General features: G+C 31.8%; 3 protein-coding genes across 6 annotated transcripts; 2 read left to right on the top strand and 1 right to left on the bottom strand.

Moving 5' to 3' along the window:
* The first annotated feature begins 782 nt into the window (after positions 1-782).
* LOC124531214 (eukaryotic initiation factor 4A) lies at positions 783-5,186 on the top strand. 2 transcript variants are annotated; one of them, XR_006966501.1, is made up of 8 exons: positions 783-1,052; positions 1,509-1,887; positions 1,964-2,178; positions 2,347-2,494; positions 3,212-3,343; positions 4,027-4,250; positions 4,335-4,538; positions 4,987-5,186. XR_006966501.1 is itself a non-coding variant. In XM_047105707.1 (7 exons), exons 1-7 carry the CDS (start codon positions 1,030-1,032, stop codon positions 4,477-4,479), a joined length of 1,266 nt encoding a protein of 421 aa, XP_046961663.1. In that variant the 5' UTR covers positions 783-1,029; the 3' UTR covers positions 4,480-4,887. The 2 variants fall into 2 exon arrangements, 1 of the variants encoding a protein (XP_046961663.1); XM_047105707.1 differs by lacking the exon at positions 4,987-5,186 and having other exon boundaries at positions 4,335-4,887.
* Positions 5,187-6,278: 1,092 nt separating this feature from the next.
* Positions 6,279-21,926, bottom strand: LOC124531215. Of its 3 annotated transcripts, none has more exons than XM_047105708.1 (2): positions 21,758-21,926; positions 6,279-7,655 (listed from the first exon to the last, which is right to left on the bottom strand). In XM_047105708.1, exons 1-2 carry the CDS (start codon positions 21,825-21,827, stop codon positions 6,478-6,480), a joined length of 1,248 nt encoding a protein of 415 aa, XP_046961664.1. In that variant the 5' UTR covers positions 21,828-21,926; the 3' UTR covers positions 6,279-6,477. The 3 variants fall into 3 exon arrangements, with proteins under 3 accessions (XP_046961664.1, XP_046961666.1, XP_046961665.1); XM_047105710.1 differs by lacking the exon at positions 21,758-21,926 and adding an exon at positions 8,770-8,788; XM_047105709.1 differs by lacking the exon at positions 21,758-21,926 and adding an exon at positions 7,826-8,132.
* Positions 8,569-21,055, top strand: LOC124531218 (dynein axonemal heavy chain 12). The gene is made up of 2 exons (XM_047105711.1): positions 8,569-8,940; positions 9,077-21,055. Exons 1-2 carry the CDS (start codon positions 8,806-8,808, stop codon positions 20,738-20,740), a joined length of 11,799 nt encoding a protein of 3,932 aa, XP_046961667.1. The 5' UTR covers positions 8,569-8,805; the 3' UTR covers positions 20,741-21,055.
* Positions 21,927-22,196: the final 270 nt, after the last annotated feature.

Here is a 22,196-nt window from a genome sequence, read left to right as displayed (position 1 = left end):
CTGTAATCGTAACGGAAATTAAATTTATCAAAAAAAAACATCACTGATACTTTTGTTTAAATACATCTGCTAAATAATCTCTATTTTTTGTAATAAAAGGAACTCGTCTAATCTTATAGAGAATTGGTAAACAAATGAATATTTGATTAAGGTTTGAGTTTAAGGTTAGGTTCTAGTTTAAACGGTAAATTACTATAGAATATAAGAATTATAACTTACTCTTTCTTGAGATATTGTTGTAATTGGATACTATATTGTAATTATTTTTTTACAAACCATTTATTTAAATGTTTCAAGTATTTACTTGAAATAATAATAATTATTACTATTTTTGTCACTCATAACGCACATATTTGTAATTTAATTTTGTAATAACCTCTTTATTGATATTGATAGCACAATTTATAAATTTACTTTTAATTGTATTTAAAAATACATATTATTAATTTGTCATAACTTATTTAATACTCTAGTATTAAATTAAAAATATTCTGTGAAATTAACATAAAGATAATTATTTTATGGGATATACGAAATTAAACCAAACGCGGTTTTTCCCCGTTAAAAGTCTGCAAATGTTTTATTTCGTCAGTAGAATACATTTAAAACTAATGTTTTAGAGCAACAAACATTTCGTTTTAGAAATAATAACTTAATGGTGATATATTTAAGAATATAATGTCGTCAAAATATATGTTATTCGAAAATACAAAAACCGTAAAATGTTGCGTTCGATAATCAATATAAAATATTTTGTGTTATCTGTAGAGCAAGAATTACTCTACTCAGAAATTGTAGTCATCTACTTCCGTCGTTTAATTTCCTATTATTTTAGTATTACTAATCTTCGTGGAAAAAACAGTCTTTATAAATTTTAAGTATCTAAATAATAATATTAAATTATTTTGAAATTATTCGTATAAAGATATAGCGGATATATTTTAATTTATTATATTACCATAAAAAAGCTTTTGCTAAACTTAACTTGACCTTGCTAGTTCTTTTCCGTTCAGCTACCGCGATTGGAACATGTCCTATTCACCTGAAAGAAGGTAAGTGATTTTTTTTGCTTTATTTTCTAGTTTACTCAATTAAAGTGAATGAAAGAAACAATGACAAATTAATTCAGTAATGTACTGAGTAAATTATACATGATCCTTAGTCTGTATTCTCAGAAATATGAATTCTGCACGGTCTCCGATTGCCAACATGGCGCTGGCATCAGAACATTATTCTTGATTTGCCTTCGTGCACGTGTTTTGCGTTTATAAATCAGACGTATAACCCAATGAGGTTAAAATATAGATTGAATAATTACCTACATTTCAGTTCATGAATTATATACTTTCCTAGGAAATGGGCGGAATGCGCATCTAAACGAAATGACATCTGACAGTTTAATGATTTTTGCTTATTCATTACTTCATTTATTATTACATATATCCTTGACTATATATTTAATTTTATTATTGTTTTAGGTATAAGAAGTAACGTTTTACTTGTTTCAGATCAGAGGATTGGCCGGAGGATCCTAAAAATGGGCCATCAAAAGATCAAGGCAACTACGATGGACCTTCGGGTATGGAACCCGGCGGTAATCTCGATACGAATTGGCATGAAGTCGTGGAAAGCTTTGATGACATGAAATTGAAAGAAGAATTACTAAGAGGAATCTATGCCTATGGTTTTGAAAAACCTTCGGCCATTCAGCAACGCGCGATTATGCCTTGCATCCAAGGTCGCGACGTTATAGCTCAAGCCCAGTCAGGAACTGGGAAAACTGCTACTTTCTCTATTTCAATTCTACAACAGATCGATACTAGCATTCGTGAATGTCAAGCACTAATTTTGGCCCCAACTAGAGAGTTGGCACAACAGATTCAAAAGGTATGTGAGAACAATGAGTGAATTAGTGTTGTTAAATAAATTCAAGATCCAGTGCTAAAACGCTTACATATTTTAGGTAGTGATAGCTCTCGGTGATCACTTGAACGCAAAATGCCACGCCTGTATTGGGGGTACAAATGTTCGTGAAGACATTCGTCAGTTGGAGAGTGGTGTCCATGTCGTAGTGGGCACCCCTGGCCGTGTATACGACATGATCACGCGTCGTGCCCTGCGTGCAAACACAATCAAGTTATTCGTACTTGATGAAGCTGATGAAATGTTATCTAGAGGGTAAGCTAAAATTAATTTTTCCTCTTTATCGTAAGACTGAAAATATTTGATTTGATTGAAACATTATATATTGCTGGATAATTTGTTGGAGTTGTTTTATTCTTCAAATCTATAAGAACAGTTGTGAAATAATATTATTTATAAATGTGGTCTGTATGAACATTTCAGATTCAAAGATCAAATTCACGATGTGTTTAAAATGCTGTCATCTGATGTTCAAGTTATTTTGCTATCTGCTACAATGCCTGATGATGTACTAGAAGTGTCTCGATGCTTCATGAGGGAACCGGTGCGCATACTTGTTCAGAAGGAAGAGGTGAGAATATATTATCATTATCACTAATATATGAAATGTTGTATAATTTACTATGTTACCACTGAGTTAATTGTTAGTTTATCTTTATAACAATGCTTAAGCTCTTTGGGATGTAATGATAGATAAGAAGTACTCACCATAACATGTGGGTTTGTATGACAAATCATCCCATCAAACAGTTTATGCTTCATGATAGATTTAATTGTGTACCTGAGCATTAAATAAGCTACACATTATTGCATTTTTGTTTCTTTCTATCTTAACATTTAAAATTACATTATATCAATAGCAGTATTTATTATTCCTACACGAAAGTACTTACACTGCATTTGATAGCAGGCATCAAAGGAAATGCTTAGTCATTATAATTATATACATCAAAGAGATATATTTTGTTTATGCTTACTAGAAGACAATTGATACCTGACTATATTATATGATATTGGTTTCTAATTTCTTGCAAAATTTAAAAATAACTATGTGTAATAAGCTTTGTGTTTTAATGTGTGTTGTATACATTAATAATTATTATTACAATTATATTTATGTATTTTATAAAAATGGCTCTAGAGAAGAACTTACTTAAAATATTTTCAAGAATAAGACAATTTAATGTTTAAAATTCATGAAATAAAATTAAATTTATTTACGTTTATTGCAAGTGCTTAAATATTTGATGAAATAATTTTATTTTATCAATATGTAATGTCTTTGTAGCTAACACTGGAAGGTATCAAGCAATTCTTCATCTCAATCGAGGTGGAAGACTGGAAACTGGATACACTCTGTGACTTGTATGACACCCTCTCCATCGCTCAGGCTGTCATCTTCTGCAATACTCGTCGCAAGGTTAGATTTAAGATATATTATATTTTTATACATTGAAACCATTAAATATCTGAAGGAAATAATATAAAAGTATAAGCAATTTATTCTAAATACCATACAGAGTTTATCAAACTGGTGGAAATTACAATGAAATTGAATATTTAAGGAATAGGGAGTGCTCTAACAAACTTGTGATTGACTTAGATATGATTATATCTAGAAACATTTAGTTTAACAATCCACTAATACTAAAATAGGCTTCTAGGGAAAAAATTTGATTGTGGAGAACTGATTTGTTTTATTTCAACTATTAATTTTAAGAACAAGTACAATTTTTTTACTTTTTCTAAAATAGTTATATTTTTAATGCATATTTATAATTAAATTAACTTATCATGACAATTTATATGATATATATAAATATGCACTGTAGTCTTAGGTGAAGTAATTGGATTCAATTATTGCAACTTAAATATAGCAATGCTAATCTTACAATGAATCATATCCAAGGTCATGTCTATGTGAGGTTGGTGTGTTTAAACAAGGTAACAAGATGTTGTAATCACAACATTCCATTTGCTTAAAATGTTATATTCCACGAACAGATAATTTGGTTTTATAAACTTCAAAGGAGTCATGGTATATTACTTCAATACACGCCACATTTCCACATGATTTTTGAAATGTATTTTATCGTTTTCCAGGTGGATTGGCTCACTGAATCCATGCACGACCGTGACTTCACTGTGTCTCATATGCACGGTGACATGGACCAACGCGAGCGCGAGATCATTATGAGGCAGTTCCGCACAGGATCCTCTCGTGTTCTCATCACCACTGACCTGTTAGCTCGTGGTATCGATGTTCAACAAGTTTCGTGCGTAATCAACTACGATCTACCCACTAACCGCGAAAACTACATTCATCGGTAATTATGAGTTACAATGAACAGTAATTTTAAATGCTCTATAGAGAAGAGAATGCGTCACTTATTTTAAATTTTTATTTTCAGTATCGGAAGAGGTGGTCGTTTCGGCCGTAAGGGAATCGCTATCAACTTTGTTACTGAAGCTGACAAGAGAGCGTTGAAAGATATTGAGGAATTCTATCATACAACTATTACGGAAATGCCCAATGATGTGGCTAACCTCATCTGAGGTGCCATCGCATTCCAGTTTATACTTTGTGTCCTGCATTCTATTGCGATATTTAAACGGTGTGAGTATTAGGTGGGCAGCCTCCTAAGTACCGCTGTGCTGATTTTTTATTGGAACTCATTTTATTTGGACCGATATATTGGTTTTAGTTTAATTGATGAATACATTAATACTATTATAAACGTATCTATATAAGTCTAATATACATAGTTGTAAGACCGGCCCGGCCGGATGGCCCCCGTTCCGCGTAGACCTCCCTGCTATTTGCAGAGAGGTCTCATCGGGTACTGGAGAGGCTATTTCAATCACAAAAGTACTAGAAGGAAATGTATTGTAGCTTTTTTCCAGTTGTACATAATATGGTAAACTGTTTTTGTAATACGGTAAATAAATATGATTTAATATCTTCTTTGTATTGTTATTGATGTGAAATTGTAGCGCTCCAATCCCGATCGGAACCTTAACGGTCTGTAGCTGTATACTCAATTGTACAAATTTTGTTTACAGAAAATCTACCAACTGAGCTGTTGAAACGCACTTTGGACACAACTATGTGGAAATAATAAATCAAAATTTCCTCTAAGTCATTACTTTCTTTTGACAGGTCCTTTTTTTGATCCTGTGTTCCCTTATACTAATTTTCTACATGGTTTTTATGTTCATTTAGAATTATTTATATTTTTGGAATAAATTTTCTTCGAAATATACGAAGTTGGTAATTAAGGTTCCTTATGAAAAGTGCGAAAACTAAATAATAGACTTGATTCTTCGCAGTAGAATTGCATTCATTTTTCACAAATTAATGCCAAAAAACGCAAATATTGACATTAAATGTATGCTTATTGCCAAAAGTTATATTTTCAATTTTAAACCTAAATCATCCTTGTCACAACAACCAACACAACTAACCATGAAATAAAGTTAAATATTAACGGAAAATTCTTGTTGACCGTTAATGTAAAGAGAATTACTCGAGCTATTTATATAATTTAAAATCGCAATAAAACTTGCCATCATTAAGTATCTTGGTCAATGAACATAGGCAATTCTCAACAATTCATTGAAATATCAGATACCCTGACATAAAATAAAATTCAGAAATAATTACATTTAGCTCTTAAACTCATTTGTTATCAGTTTTAAGCTGGTTGGGAATTTAGAACACAAGGCTAAGATCATCCTATCAACCAAATACCTACTGTGGTATATTTTAAAAAATGATAATTAGGTAACTTACTTAAATTGTTATCACTGTTTGCAGTGGGTCTAAGCTTCATATTAAAACAGATTTTTTTTGAAACGGTTAAAACTTATTTGATCGGTATTTTCGTATTTCCAAAAGAGATAACCTACACAGTCTTAATTATCTTTGAATTGTTACATAAATTTTTATGTAAATATAGGAAAATAACTGCGTCCTAAATTATTTTTTATTTAAGGCATATACGTATAGTCGGTATTCCATATAATGAAAAACTAACCTTGTCGGATTTAGTATGAAATTATAAACTGCTAAATTGTGCGTATTAAGTATTTTAGGGAAATATGAGGGTGATAAATGTTATACTAAAATTTCCAAGAATATTTTAACCATTATTTACAGAGAATCTTTTATGACAACATACTGCAATAAGTTAATCTACATTAATAAGTTTAAAAGAGCAGGCGTTTTTTACGATTAAGCTTAATACTTACACTATATAAGAAAAACACTGTCAGAATTCAGTCACAGGTGGTAAAATATAACAATAATTATATAAATTTAAAGGTATGAAGAATAGGAAAATGAGACTCAAATGTAAGTAATAGGTGGATATTTATATTATGTAACTCTTTCTTAATCTACAACAATTAAACAGATGCCAGGCAAAATATAATCACAGTCTTATAATAAATAAAAACTAGACTTACAACTAATTTTTTTTAATAAATTAATATCACACTTCTGGTTATATTTATTTTTATAAATGTAATATAGAGTATCATCAACAAGATATATCATAAAAATGCAAATAGAAGAATTAAAAGAAGAACGGATACAGGGAAAAAAATGTAGACAGATATTCGAGGATGACATACAGACATTAAAATAAATGAGTCATCATTATTATTTAACCCATCCTTAGTTGGGACTTCGACAATAACAAGTTCATCACTAAACATGTTAATATTAAATTCACATTCTGTCTGATTTAAGCACATCTTAGAATCTGATATATTAGAGTATTGGAATGTTGGTTTGTAAATATCAAAAATGGCATGAATATCATTGTTAACAAAATCATTATCACTATAAAAAATATAATAGTAATATCCATCAGATGTTACAGTATGGTCAACTTTAAGGGTCGTAAGATCTTCTAAATACTTAGTGTTGTTGCAATGAATGGAATAAGGGAAGAATTCATTCATTAATATGTTATCATTGTAACATTCATATAAATTAGTTTCAAAACTAGAAACTGATTTATCTTCTGCTGAATTAGTGGTCATGTTAAAAGCATTTCCTCCATGATTAACCCCTGTATCTAATACTGTATTTGGATTATGCAGAGATGGATTAACAACATCTCTTTTATGTTTTGTTTGTTTTCTTATAATCTCATCTGACATATTATTATCATACCAAATTTCATTTTTGTTTTGTATTACTTCTCGTTTCTTACTCCTAGGACTTTCCACTGTTACTGAGACATGGCGATTTTTACCCACAAGTAATGGATCTCTTTTATACTTATCACCCTCTAAAATACCACAAGTATTTAATATCTTATCACCTTTAACAACTAAAATTTTAGATCCTTCATATCTAGAACACCCTTTTAACTCTACTGATGCTCCAGCAAAAAGATAAAATCCCCAATATTCAAGAGTATCATCAGGCAATGTCATTGATTTTCTTAATTTTATGTGTCGCCTTTTTTTTGTTAAATTAGGTCTGCCTTTCATTTGGAATGCATTAAAGCTACTGTTCATTTTTAAGGAATGTTTTTCACAAAATATAGAGGATTGTCCTTTATGTATTTGTATAACATCTGAATCAGATATTCTGTACATAACATCCGCATATTTAATATTACGTAGATAAAGTGGTGATATTATGAGAATTGCTGGTAGGACTGTTGTTAGTAGGCAAAATATGATAACTCTCTGGGTTCCATGCATTTTACTGCCATCTGAAAGAAAAACAGAATGCTTTTAGGTCTGTGATTGTTTGTATTTTACAATTTATTCTTTTCTTTACAGTCATGATTGATTCATATTATATAAAGTTTTAAGTTTTATAAACTGCAATAATTCTTCTTATAATTAAAATTATTTTTAAGAATTCTTTACTAATACGTACAGGATTATAATTTATTTCCCAGAACACCTCTTAATTTAGTATTTTTTTGTAAAGATAGATTTACACATTGATATATAAAATCAATAATTTAATACGTATTACATTCATTTTTATAATTATGCGAGAATTAATTTATTAATATTTTATAGCTTTCGTTGATATATTTGCCTAATATTTTCAATCAAACTGCCTATGCATACGAGAAATATGAGTTTGACTTTGACGTAATATGACCAGATACCTTATGACCACAGTTCACAAAGATACAAAATATTGAAATAGTAATATTAGTAAATTAAAAATATACTCTTAACGTCCAATTGAACTCATTACTACTGAAATATGATATATTTAGTCGATATATTTTGTGGACGACGACGTTCAAGGTTTAATAATTAACTGTAAAATATCGATATAACATTTTACTTTTATGTGCAATGCAATTATTATTTTCATTTGCTAATTAAGGCAAGATTTTTTTAACATAACATAACATTATATGATGGTTATATATAATATAATGTACAAAAAATTAAAAATCCGTTTATTTCAAATATTTAAAAACAGTTTTGTCAGTAAAAGTTTATCACTAGCTTTTCTAATGAGATACATAATGAATAAAAATATGACCATCAATATATATTTTTTTGTATTCTATTCATTTGTTATATCTAAGTCGATCATATCATATTATATTCTAACATTTGCAGAAATATATATATATAAATATATAATACTTTGTACAAAATCTCGGTCAAATTTTCAAATGGTCAAATTTAAGCACACCAGTTCCAGAGAGGATATATAAACATCGTAGGGACCAGTAGTTTTATATCCGAACAGACCCGTTGCCTAGACGACATTTATAAATAAGTTATTGATTTTGGAAGAGAAATATGCCTATTGTTGAGTGCGAAACAAGAATATTTCAAAATAATTGTTACCTTGGAGTTTTGTGAGTAGAAGGTATCTTATATAAAATGGAAGAAAGCGAATTAAGGAAACTATTGCAAACTAAAAATGGATGTCGCATTCCTGTTATGTTACCAATACCTGATGTTAATAAAGTCAGCAAGTTACCATTTACGCCGCTTCCACCTTACAACCGAATTAAGGTAAGTAGTATGTACTAATTAATAATAATAATATTTTAAGCAAACATTTGTCATTTGGTAATCATTCTTAAGGGTATTTTGTACGAAGTTAGTAATTGGCGCATATTTGATAACTAAAAAATACACCATTTTTTAGGAAAAAAAAGAAAAATTTAGACAAATTTTAGAAGAAAAAGCGGTGGGTAGAAAGATTACCATTGCTCGTAAACCAAATGAACGATATGAACTCGATAACTTGGAAATGTCACAAGAAAGGCATATAAATGTTTTACGTGAATGTGCTCAAAATATACAACCTCCGCCAATGCTAAAGTCATGGGAAAGGAAAATTTGTGATTTAATTCCATTAAAATTGCGAAATGCTTATCCCGCAATAATGGAAGAACTTCTAAATGAAAGCAAAGAAGAATGGAATCGAAACTTGCATGACTTGGCTGTTAAGACAGTAATTCGTGATGTGCCAGGAATACCCCGGAAAAGATATGAAGAACCATACTTTAAATTTAACGGTGTTACTCCAAACTATAATAAAATGATAAAATTTCGTAAGAAACTGAAATCTGGATCTTTATTACTTCATCCATTTATACGACTAATACTTGAATCCTCTGAAAAAATATTTCCGGAATTCATAATCGATTTATCAAAATATAGAGCTAAAGGTCCATTAGATGTAAATGATTTTCAAGTGAAAATTATGGAAGAAATAAAACGGGCTGATTACTTGGTATCTAGTACCTGGTATTCTGTACTCGTAAACTGGTTAAAAAACCCGAGGTGCCTAAGAGGAATGCAACCAAAAAAAATTCCAGAGTTTGTAAAATGTGCAACGAAAATGATATCCATGCAAATACAAGAATTAATGCGGAGATCTATAAATGCCATAATAGAATCATTAAAGGATGCCGATTCCGTTCCTTTACTGAATTTAGACTTAGATTTTAATGGTGAATTTCAATATGACCCATCACTTGACGAAATGTATAATGTGTATCACTCAATAATTAATGCTATTTCTAACATTGCACAAAGACTTATGCCTATTGAACAATATATTAAAATACCATACAATCATGATGCTTTACCAGTGCAATATAATGTTTGGTTGCATAACAATGGCCATGAAAGATTGCAGGTTCAACTTAATGTTGTATTTAATCCACTGAACGTATACTTAGCAAACCTGAGAGTTAATTATCACATGTTATACGGCGATGAAGCTAAATTAAAACTGTTTAAATTTATTGAAGAAGCTAAAGAGTTTGAAGATTCACAGGAAAAAATAATTTATTTTCAAGGCATTAATTCTGATATAACAGCGATTATTGAAAACGAATATTTTAACTGTGCGGTAGTTTGTCAGAGAAGAATGATATCTGGATTAAAAGAAAAAGCTACAGAATTTATAAATGATATCATAGCCGGCATTGTAAAAACTCACATGGATGAAAATGATAGCATCTGCAAGGAGTTCGAAATAATTGCAAGTAAAGCTCTGAAGGAACCAGAAAATGCTGCTGAGTTAGTCGAACAGGGTATATACATATTACATGCGAAATCAGTTTTGGTGGAACAACTGAAAGAAAGAATTTTGAGACAAATAAATATAATTTCAAATCTATTAGAAATGACGTCACTATCTCCAGAACATGTAGCATCGAATACAAGAACTGTTAATTGGATAACAGATATAAAACCTATTTTTGAAAAGAATGCTGCATCATATGAAACTTTTAAAGCAGAAATGGAAGATAATCTTTTATCTAAAATTGCTTATCTGAATAAAGAAGTTTTAGAAATTACACCATATCTCGAACTATTAGATAATATGGACGATATTAATCATACACTCGAATATTTGGAATATTTAAGAAAACTTGTTCATCGTCTTGAAGATTGTGATAATTTAGTATCGTGGATTAATAACGAAGAAACCACTTTTAAATTTCCTTTATCAAGTTATCCAGAATTAGAAGAATTAAAAGATTATATAAAACCTTTTCACTGTCTCGTGTACTTGGTACATAAATGGAAACGTAGTTACTACACATGGATGGACGGTCCGTTTGAATACTTAGATCACGAACAAATAGAACAAGATCACGACTTTTATTATAAAGAGTTTTTAAAACTTTCAAAGGCTTATAAAGCTAAAATTAAACAACAAATATCGGAAGGTGTTGAGAAACGATTTCAAGGCTTAGTTGACGATCCTGACATAAATAACTTACCTGCACCTATGAAGCTTTGTGCTCAAGCTATAGCTGAAATCAAGGATTGGCGACCGAATGTCCAAATGGCTCACATCATGTGTAATCCAGCGTTGGTACAGAGACATTGGGATGAAATGTCGAATATTGCTGGATTCGATTTAACACCTAATGCTGGCACATCCCTTAGAAAAATTATTAACTTTGATCTTTGGGAAGATCTTGATCAGTATGAAATTGTCAGCGTCGCAGCAACGAAAGAATTAGCACTTATAACAAATTTGAATAAGATGATGGCTGAATGGGTTGATATTTGTTTTAAAACCAGTCCTTACAAAGATACTGGAATTTATATACTTACTGGTCTGGATGACATACAAAGCGTTCTGGATGATCATATTGTAAAAACGATCGGTATGCGAGGATCAGCATTCGTAAAACCCTTTGAATCGCAGGTACGAGCATGGTATGAAAAGATTACACGTGTCAACGCTACTATAGACGAGTGGGGTAAAGTTCAAAGTCAGTGGCTTTATTTGTTACCAATATTTTCTTCAAAAGACATTGTTGCCCAAATGCAAGAAGAAGGCGTAATGTTTGTTGAAGTTAATAACATCTATCGTCGTTATATGGGTTCCGTTGATAAAGACCCACATGTATTAGAAATAGCCGGTGGAGCAGGTGTTCTGGAGTCTTTCAAAATAGCTTCAAATTTTTTAGAAAAAATTAATGATGGTATTAACAATTATTTAGAAAAGAAACGTTTATTTTTTCCTAGATTTTTCTTTTTATCAAATGATGAAATGTTAGAAATTTTATCTGAAACAAAAAATCCACTTAAAGTTCAGCCACATCTAAAAAAATGTTTTGAAGGTATTAATAGGTTAGTATTTGATCCTGAATATAATATATCTGCTATGATATCGATGGAGGGAGAACAAGTAGAGTTTTTAGAAACTATTAGTGTAGCAGCAGCCAGAGGGTCTGTAGAAAAATGGCTTGTTCAAGTTGAAGATCAAATGTTAAAAGCAGTTAAATCCGAAACTGAGCTGTCTTACTATGATTATGTTAATATGAGCCGTGTAGATTGGATATTATGTTGGGAAGGTATGGTCGTTTTAGCAATTTCTCAAATTTATTGGGCTGTTGATGTTCATGAAAGTTTAAATACTCATAAGTTGAGTGAACTACAGGAATTTCACAAAACATTAACGAAACAACTTAATGAAACTGTTGCTGTTATTCGGAGAACTGATTTATCTAAACTTAGTAGTATTACAGTAAAAGCTTTAATTGTAATTGATGTGCACGCTAAAGATGTCATACAAGAGCTTATAGAAAAAGATGTGACAGAAGTTACTGATTTTCAGTGGTTAGCTCAGTTAAGATACTACTGGGAAGAAGAAAGAGTTTTTGTTAAAATAATAAATGCAGTTGTTAATTATGCATATGAATATTTAGGAAATTCAGATCGACTAGTTATAACACCCCTTACTGATCGTTGTTACAGGACTTTAATAGGGGCTTATTATCTCCATTTAAATGGTGCACCTGAAGGTCCGGCTGGAACTGGTAAAACGGAAACCACTAAGGATCTGGCTAAAGCTCTGGCCGTTCAATGCGTTGTTTTCAATTGTTCTGACGGCTTAGATTATAAAGCAATGGGAAAGTTTTTTAAGGGCTTAGCTTCTTGTGGAGCTTGGGTTTGTTTTGATGAATTCAATCGCATTGAAGTTGAAGTTTTATCAGTTATTGCACAACAAATACTGTGTATCGTACAAGCAGTCAGGCAGCACTTAGAAACGTTTGATTTTGAAGGGACTATTTTAAACTTAAATCCCGCTTGCTACGTTTGCATCACAATGAATCCAGGTTATGCAGGGCGATCTGAATTACCTGATAACCTTAAGGTACTATTTAGAACTGTTGCTATGATGGTTCCTGATTATGCAATGATAGGAGAAATATCTCTATATTCATTTGGGTTTATTGATGCTCGAAGTTTATCAGTTAAAATTGTCACGACTTATCGTCTCTGTTCGGAACAATTATCTTCTCAAAATCATTATGATTACGGTATGCGTGCTGTTAAAACTGTTTTATCTGCTGCAGGAAATTTAAAACGAAGCTTCCCTAATGAAAGTGAAAGTGTTTTATTGCTCAGGTCAATTACTGATGTTAATTTACCGAAATTTTTATCATTTGACGTTCCCCTGTTTGAAGGAATAATTTCAGATTTATTTCCAGGAATAACTTTACCAAAACCTGATTACGAAAATTTCCTGAATGCCTGTGATGTTGTTTGCGAAAAAAATAATCTACAACCAATAGAGTGCTTCTTATTGAAAGTTATTCAAACATATGAAATGATGATAGTTAGACATGGTTTCATGTTAGTGGGTGATCCATTTTCTGGAAAATCTATGACATTACGAGTTTTATCTGAAGCATTAACCTTTATGGCTGAACAAAATCAATTAGGTGGATGTGAATGTACATATAAAGTTCTAAACCCAAAAGCTGTTACTATGGGTCAACTATATGGGGCATTTGACCCGATTTCATATGAATGGACAGATGGGATTGTAGCTACTATGTTTAGAGATTTTGCATCAGAAGATACCCCTGTAAGAAAATGGATAGTATTTGATGGGCCTGTAGATGCAGTGTGGATTGAAAATATGAACACTGTTCTAGATGACAATAAAAAGCTTTGCTTAACTTCGGGCGAAGTAATGGCCATGTCAAATGTGATGTCAATGATTTTTGAAGTTATGGACCTAGCACAAGCTTCTCCTGCAACGGTTTCAAGGTGTGGTATGATTTATATGGAGTCGGCATCATTTGGGTTTGAACCATTTTTTAAGTCATGGTTAAATACTCTGAATCCCGTTTGGTTAGAAGAAAATGAAGAATACATCTACAATATGTGTTCATGGTTATTTGACCCATTAGTTTATTTTGTTCGGAAACAGTGTATTCAGCTAGTTACCGCTGGTGATGTCAACCTTATAATAAGCACTTTACGGCTTATAGAAATGTTAATGGATAATGCCGTTGAAGGTGAAGAAGACACTAAGTACACCAGAACATGGTTTTTAGCTTCATTTATGACAGCGGTGGTTTGGGGTATTGGTGGAATTTTAAATACAGATTCACGTGAGAGATTTGACGAATTCTTAAAACCTTATTTTAGAGGGGAAAATGGGATACCACCGGAAATAGATAGAATTGATGTTTCGATTCCCGGCGAAGGAATGATAATAGATCATTTTTACATGTACAAAGGTAAAGGGTGTTGGAAACCTTGGCCAGATGCTGTTAAAGCAGTTCTAGTAAAGGAACAGATTAATTTATTGCAAACGGTTATACCTACGTTAGAAACTGAAAAATATTTGTTTCTTTTAAAATTACACACAAAATTTTCGAAACCTTTATTATTAATAGGGCCTACTGGAACTGGTAAAAGTTTCTACGTCCAAAACTTTTTAATGAGCGTTGATTTGGAAAAATTTACCCCAGGTTTTATAACATTTACCACAACAACTTCAGCCAACCAAACGCAAGATTTGGTTCTTTCCAAATTAGTAAAACGAAGAAAAAACAATTACGGTCCTACAAAGGGTAAGCAAGCTATTATATTTATTGATGATATGAATATGCCAGCTAAAGAAGTATATGGCGCTCAGCCTGCTATCGAATTATTACGATTGTATTTCGATCAAAAACACTGGTATGATCTTAAAACTACCGAAAAGCTATTTATATACGACACCTTTTTTTATGGAGCAATAGGCCCAGTTGGAGGAAGCAGACAGTTAATATACCCAAGAATGTTACGACATTACAATATTTATTCAATCAATGAATTTTCAAAAGAAAGTATGACTAAAATATTTACTTCTTTGTTACAATTAGGTTGGCGTAGAAATGGATTTGGCCAAGACACTCAACCTGTAATTGTTAATATAATAGCCGCAACTATGAATATATATGATCAAGCTACGGAAGGCTTAAGACCAACACCTGCCAAATCACATTATATATTTAATTTACGCGATTTTTCGAGAGTTATACAAGGTTGTGCACTGTTACGGAGAGAATCCGCTGAAAATAAAAAAACATTTACAAGAGTATGGGTTCATGAAATTTTGCGTGTTTTTTATGATAGATTAGTTGACGAACCTGATCGTTTATGGTTCTTCAATTTATTACGAAAATCAACACAAGACTTTATGCGAGACACTTTTGATGCAGCCTTAGATACATACCAAAATGAAAAAGGAGAAGTTACTCAAGACAATCTTAAAAAAATGATGTTTGGCTGCTACATGGATACGGATAGTGTTGAGGGAGAGCGGAAATACGAAGAAATACCTTCAAAAGAGGTGTTTTTAAATATAGCTATTGCAATGTTGGCGGAATATAACACCATGCATAAGGCAAAAATGACTATTGTATTGTTTGATTATGCGTTGGAGCATTTATCGAAAATATGTAGATTACTATCAATGCCCTCCGGAAGTGCTTTACTTGTGGGTGTTGGTGGATCAGGCCGACAGTCACTTACTAGACTAGCCAGCACTATTCTCGGCCAACAGGTATTTCAACCAGAAATAACTAAATCTTATAGTGTTAAAGATTGGCGTGACGACATAAAATTGGTATTACGTGAATCGGGTGGTTTGAATAAGGATACGACATTTTTATTTACTGAAAATCAAATAAAAGAAGAAGTTTTTATCCAAAACCTAGACAGCTTATTAAATTCAGGGGAAGTTCCAAATCTGTACGGATTAGATGAAATTCAAGAGATTCTTGAATTAGTTAGGTTAGCAGCTCAAGGAGGTAATAGAAATCTTGATATAAGTCCATTGCAAATATTGTCTTTTTTTATTGGTCGATGCAAGGCCAAATTACATGTTGTTTTATGTTTTAGTCCCATCGGAAGTTCTTTTCGAACTAGACTGAGACTTTACCCTTCTCTTGTAAACTGTTGTACTATTGATTGGTTCGATAGTTGGCCTGAGGATGCTTTAGAAATGGTAGCTCATTACTATATGGTTAAAGTAAACGTACCTGATAAAGTTAAGACTGCTGCAGTTGTTGCATGCAAGCAATTTCATGTGGATTCAAGAAGCGTATCAAATGATTTTTATAATCAATTTGGTAGAAAAACTTACATAACATCTGCATCCTATTTAAATTTAATAAAATCATTCACTATATTGACTAACAAAAAACAAAGAGAGTTAAGAGCAGCTAAATTACGATATACAAATGGATTAGATAAGCTTGGACAAGCAGCAGAAGCAGTAGCAATAATGCAGCATGATTTAAATGCTTTGAAACCGCAGTTAATAGTCATGGCCGCGAAATCAGCAAAAATGATGGAAGAAATAGCAGTCGAAACAGCATCTGCTGACAAAGCTGCCGCGCAAGTTAGAGAAGATCAAAAAGTGGCTAATGTTCAGGCAGCAGCTGCGCAAGAGCTTAAAAAAGATTGCGAGGCAGACTTAGCTTTAGCTCTGCCTATTTTAGAAGATGCAATTGCAGCTTTAAATACTCTCAAGCCGGCTGATATCACTATTGTCAAATCTATGAAAAATCCCCCAGCAACCGTCAAGTTAGTTATGGCTGCTGTTTGTGTAATGAAAGGAATTCCACCTGATAAAATACCTGATCCTGATAATCCCGGAAAGAAAATGTTTGATTACTGGGGACCAAGCAAGAGAATTTTAGGGGATATGGGTTTCTTGGATTCTCTTAAAAATTTTGATAAAGACAATATACCAATAGCTACAATGCAAAAAATTAGGAAAGAATATCTTTCTCATAAAGATTTTAAGCCGCACATCATAGCTAAAGCTTCAACAGCTGCTGAAGGCTTATGTAAGTGGATTATTGCAATGGATATGTATGATGCTGTAGCCAAAGTTGTAGCTCCAAAAAAGGCAAAGTTAGAAGCCGCGGAAAGAGAATTTTCTGAAACAATGGCAATTTTAGAAGAAAAAAAAGCTACCGTTGCTAGATTAGAAGCAAAACTAGCAGAACTAAATGAAGCGCTGGAAGAAGCTAATATTAAGAAAAAAGCTTTAGAAGATGAAGTACAATTATGTGTCGATAAATTGTGTCGTGCAGAAAAACTAATAGGAGGCCTTGGTGGTGAGAGGGTTCGATGGACATTAGCTGCTGAAAATTTACAACGTTTATATGACAATTTGGCAGGTGACATCCTCGTCTCTTGTGGTATAATTGCATATTTGGCTCCCTATACTTTGCCTGTTAGAAATTCTGTATTAGGTAAATGGAGAGATTTAATCATAAAGCTCGAAATGCCACATTCCGAACAGTTTATTTTCAAAGACATCCTTGGAACGGATATTAAAATACAAAATTGGTGTATTGCTGGGTTACCTTGGGATTCATTCTCCATAGATAATGCTGTCATACAAGATAATTCATTAAAATGGTCTTTACTTGTTGATCCACAAGGGCAGGCTAATAAATGGATTAAAACTATGGAAAAATCTAACGATCTGCAGGTTATGAAGTTTACTGATAGTAGTTACATGAAAGTTATAGAAACTTGCTTAGAGTACGGTAAACCGGCCTTAATAGATTGTATATTGGAAGATGTAGAAGCACCTTTAGATCCCGTTTTATTAAAGCTCACTTATACTCAAGGTGGAAAAGAATTTATTGCTCTAGGGGAAAATATCATTGAGTATCACCCTCATTTTAGATTGTATATGACAACAAAATTAAGAAATCCGCATTATTTACCTGAAGTTTTTAATAAAGTGACTTTGATTAATTTTGCACTTACGAAAGATGGATTAGAAGATCAGTTACTTGGGATAGTCGTTGCTAAAGAAAGACCTGATTTGCAAGAAAAACGTGAAAAATTAATTGTTCAAGGTGCAGCTAACAGAGCAGCCCTAAAACAAGTAGAAGATGATATATTACGTACATTACAAGAATCGAAGGGAGACATATTAGAAGATGAGACGGCCATTGAAGTTTTAGATTCTTCTAAAATACTAGCTATTGACATAATGAAAAAACAAGAAGCTTCCGTTGAGACTGAAATCATAATTGAAAAATTTAGGCTTGGTTATAGACCTATAGCATCACATTCGGCGGTCCTTTACTATTGTGTTACTGAGTTACCAAATGTAGATCCTATGTATCAATATTCTTTAACCTGGTTTATAAATTTATACATTATTTCGATTGAAAATGCTAACAAATCTAAAGATTTAGAAAAACGGTTAAAATTCTTAAAAGAAACATTTACATACAATTTATATAGTAATGTCTGTAGGTCATTATTTGATAAGGATAAACTGATGTTTTCCTTTATTATGTGCTCAAAAATGATGTTATCAACAGGTGAAATGGATCACGATGAGTATATTTTTCTTATAACTGGAGGAATAGCAGTAGAAAATTTGCTGAAAAAACCTGTTGATTGGTTGCCAGATAAGGGGTGGGATGAAATATGTCGCTTGAATGACTTACCTATGTTTAAATCTTTTAAAGATAGTTTTGTACACACTAAAAGTAAATGGAAAGAAGTATACGATGACCTGGAACCTCATCGAAAAACATTTCCAGGTGGATGGGATGAAAAATTAACTAACTTTCAAAAACTCTTGGTTGTAAGAGTTTTAAGACCTGATAAGTTAACATTTGCAATTTCTGATTTTGTAGAAAAACAGATGGGCCAAAAGTATATTACACCTCCACCATTCGACATCGGTAAATCGTTTGGAGATTCAAACTGCTTAGCTCCTCTAATATTTATTCTTTCTCCAGGTTCTGATCCTATGGGAGCTTTAATCAAATATTGTGACAAAATGGGATATAGTCACAGATTTAATTCAATATCTTTAGGTCAAGGTCAAGGTCCAATTGCTAAAGCAATGATAGAAAGAGCACAATTAGAAGGTGGTTGGGTATGTTTACAAAATTGTCATTTAGCAGTGTCCTGGTTGCCTGTATTAGAAAAAATTGTTGAGGGTTTTGATCTAACAAATACTGATCTAAGTTTTCGTCTATGGCTCACCAGCTATCCTTCTGATAAATTTCCACAGTCCGTTTTGCAAGTAGGTGTTAAAATGACAAATGAACCCCCAACAGGTCTTCAACATAATTTAAATAGATCCTATTTATCTGAACCTTTAAAAGAACCTGAGTTTTTTGAGGGTTGTCCTGGAAAAGATAAGGCTTTCAGTAAGCTTTTATATGGAATAAGCTTTTTTCATGCGGTCGTGCAAGAAAGAAAAAAGTTTGGTCCACTTGGTTGGAATATACAATACGGTTTTAACGATTCTGATTTCCATATATCAGTAATGCAATTGCAAATGTTTTTGAATCAATACGAAGAAATACAGTACGTTGCTATAAAATATTTAACAGGCGAATGCAATTACGGTGGTCGTGTGACTGACGATTGGGACAGAAGACTAATCGTTACTATTTTGGATAATTATGTCAACTCCGGTGTTGTCAATGAACCTAATTATTTATTCTGTGATTTAGGTTCACAGTACGGATTACCGCGAAGATGTGAGTATCAAGACTACCTAAAACACATAGAAACCGTTCCTGTTAATCCTCCACCCGAGGTATTCGGATTACATATGAATGCAGGTATAACTCGAGACTATTCGATTTCAGTCGCTTTAACAACTGCATTAGTTTTAGTTGAAGGTACAACTAGTGGGGGCGAAGGCGGCAATATCGAAACCATACTTACTCAAATGGCATCCGAAATTTTATCTAAATTACCAGTACCCTTTGACATAGAATCGTCACAGAAAAAATATCCAGTTGATTACAGTGAATCAATGAACACAGTACTTATTCAGGAAATGCAACGTTTTAATAAATTATTGAATGAAATCAGAAGCTCTTTAGTAGATCTTCAAAAAGCCGTTAAAGGCGTTATAGTTATGTCTCCAGCATTAGATTTACAATCTAATGCAATGTTATTAGGCAAAATACCAGACAACTGGTCGAAGGTTTCCTACCCCAGCTTAAAACCGCTACCAAGCTATGTTACTGATTTTATTGAACGATTAGCAATGTTAGAAAATTGGTTTCAAAATGGAAAACCTCCTACATTTTGGTTGTCAGGTTTTTTCTTTACTCAAGCATTTCTCACAGGATCAATTCAAAATTATGCTCGTTCTAAAAAAATTCCAATAGATTTGTTAATATTTGACTTTAAAGTTCTTCGCGTTGATTACGAAAAAGTTCCGCCAGAGTACGGAGTAAATGTTAATGGATTTTTTATGGATGGTGCTAGATGGGATCGCCAAACTTATGCCATTGGAGAACAATACCCGAAAGTTTTAAATGACACCATGCCAGCTGTCTGGTTATATCCAAAGTTAAAAAAGGATTTTGAGGAGAGCAGCAGATATAAATGTCCATTATATAAAACCTTAGAGAGGAAAGGTGTATTGGCAACAACTGGGCATTCGTCTAATTTTGTTTTAGCGTTCTATTTACCTTCAGATAAACCTACTGCTCATTGGATAAAACGTAGTGTCGCTCTCATCCTTCAGTTAGATAATTGAATATTGAGCTTTATTATTATTTCATAAAACCCTACGATATTCTTTTTCCACCCTCTGGCACTGACAAGATTCATAACTTTAAATGATATAAAAAATGTATTATATTATATTACCTATGTAATTTCTTCGACCAACACCGAGAAAAAAAAAAGTTCAACTTTTATTTGTACAAATCACGATGCTTGAATAAATGAAAACTGCACAAAATAACACTGACACTTTTTGATATTTTGGTGTTATGATAACTAACCTTAAAAAAATATATCGATATTTGATTGTAAACGCTAGTTTTAGTTTTTACTTTAATTTTTTCGTAATATATTTTCCTTTACTTTATCTTATAATATAATTAAATAAATTATTAAATTATGAAAAATCCTATTATTTATTTAAAATACCTTATAATCATACCAAAGAACCATTAAAAAAAATGTTTTACTAGATTGATATAGAAAATTTGAATAATCGAAGTCTTATTGTATATAGGGTAGGTACATGCTATTCCTTTTCTCAAAGTGTTTTTGAAGAGTTCATAATAACATTTGTTGCTGGGAAAAAACTAATGTTAAATATGGCAAAGAGAGATAACAGTGCTATTAATAATAACATATTAAAACATCAACAATAATAATAAAATTATATTTTTTCTTAAAGTTAACTAAAAAAAAATGAATTAAGCTAATACATATGAGATATAGCACTTGAAAATATAGGTATATATATACGGTAAAAATATTTTCCACTGAGGTCATGATATTATGTTGAGATGATGTTTAAAGTGCATGATTTTAACTATTTACTTAAATGGCTCTCATTTCGTAGGGAGTCCAGGGATGTTGTAAAGACAATCGTTTCACCCTGATGATAGAATGGCTCGGTATGAATGGCAAGTTATAAGAAAAATACTATTAAAATGACTAGATGATAGAAAATTTGTCAAATTTCTTAAAATCATGGTTGTAAATAAACTTATAAAATATCAATAAAAATGACATCAAGACGAATTAATCAACTCACCATCTTTGTTTTGTATTGAAGTATATTGATAATCAACATTGTAGTATGCACTACTTGACTTTTGGGCCATTATTAACAGACTATTTAAAAATTGTAACTACGTAATACACATAAGGCAAATATTGTTGCAATATACTAATTATGGCATTTATCACGCACTGCCTACGAAGTCAATAACAATATGTATGATAAGCTTATCATATATCATTCATAGCTGATATGTCTCAGGTATATAACTGTAATATTATTGTACGTACTTATAAAGATAAGCGCAACAATGTTACAATTTAATAACATGGTTATTTACAATTTTTAGTCAATCGAAAAACATTGTAGGTATTAATGTTAGGTGTAATGTGATTATATTTTATTGATTTACATTTTATACGTAGGTATAGAAGGCTATACCTACACATGCATAGATGTAGTCAATTACTAA

Source organism: Vanessa cardui, chromosome 7, assembly GCF_905220365.1.
Source record: "Vanessa cardui chromosome 7, ilVanCard2.1, whole genome shotgun sequence".
Lineage (NCBI taxonomy): Eukaryota > Metazoa > Arthropoda > Insecta > Lepidoptera > Nymphalidae > Vanessa > Vanessa cardui.
The sequence above is the reverse complement of the archived record's forward strand: the minus strand, read 5'-3'. Positions and strand labels throughout refer to the sequence as shown.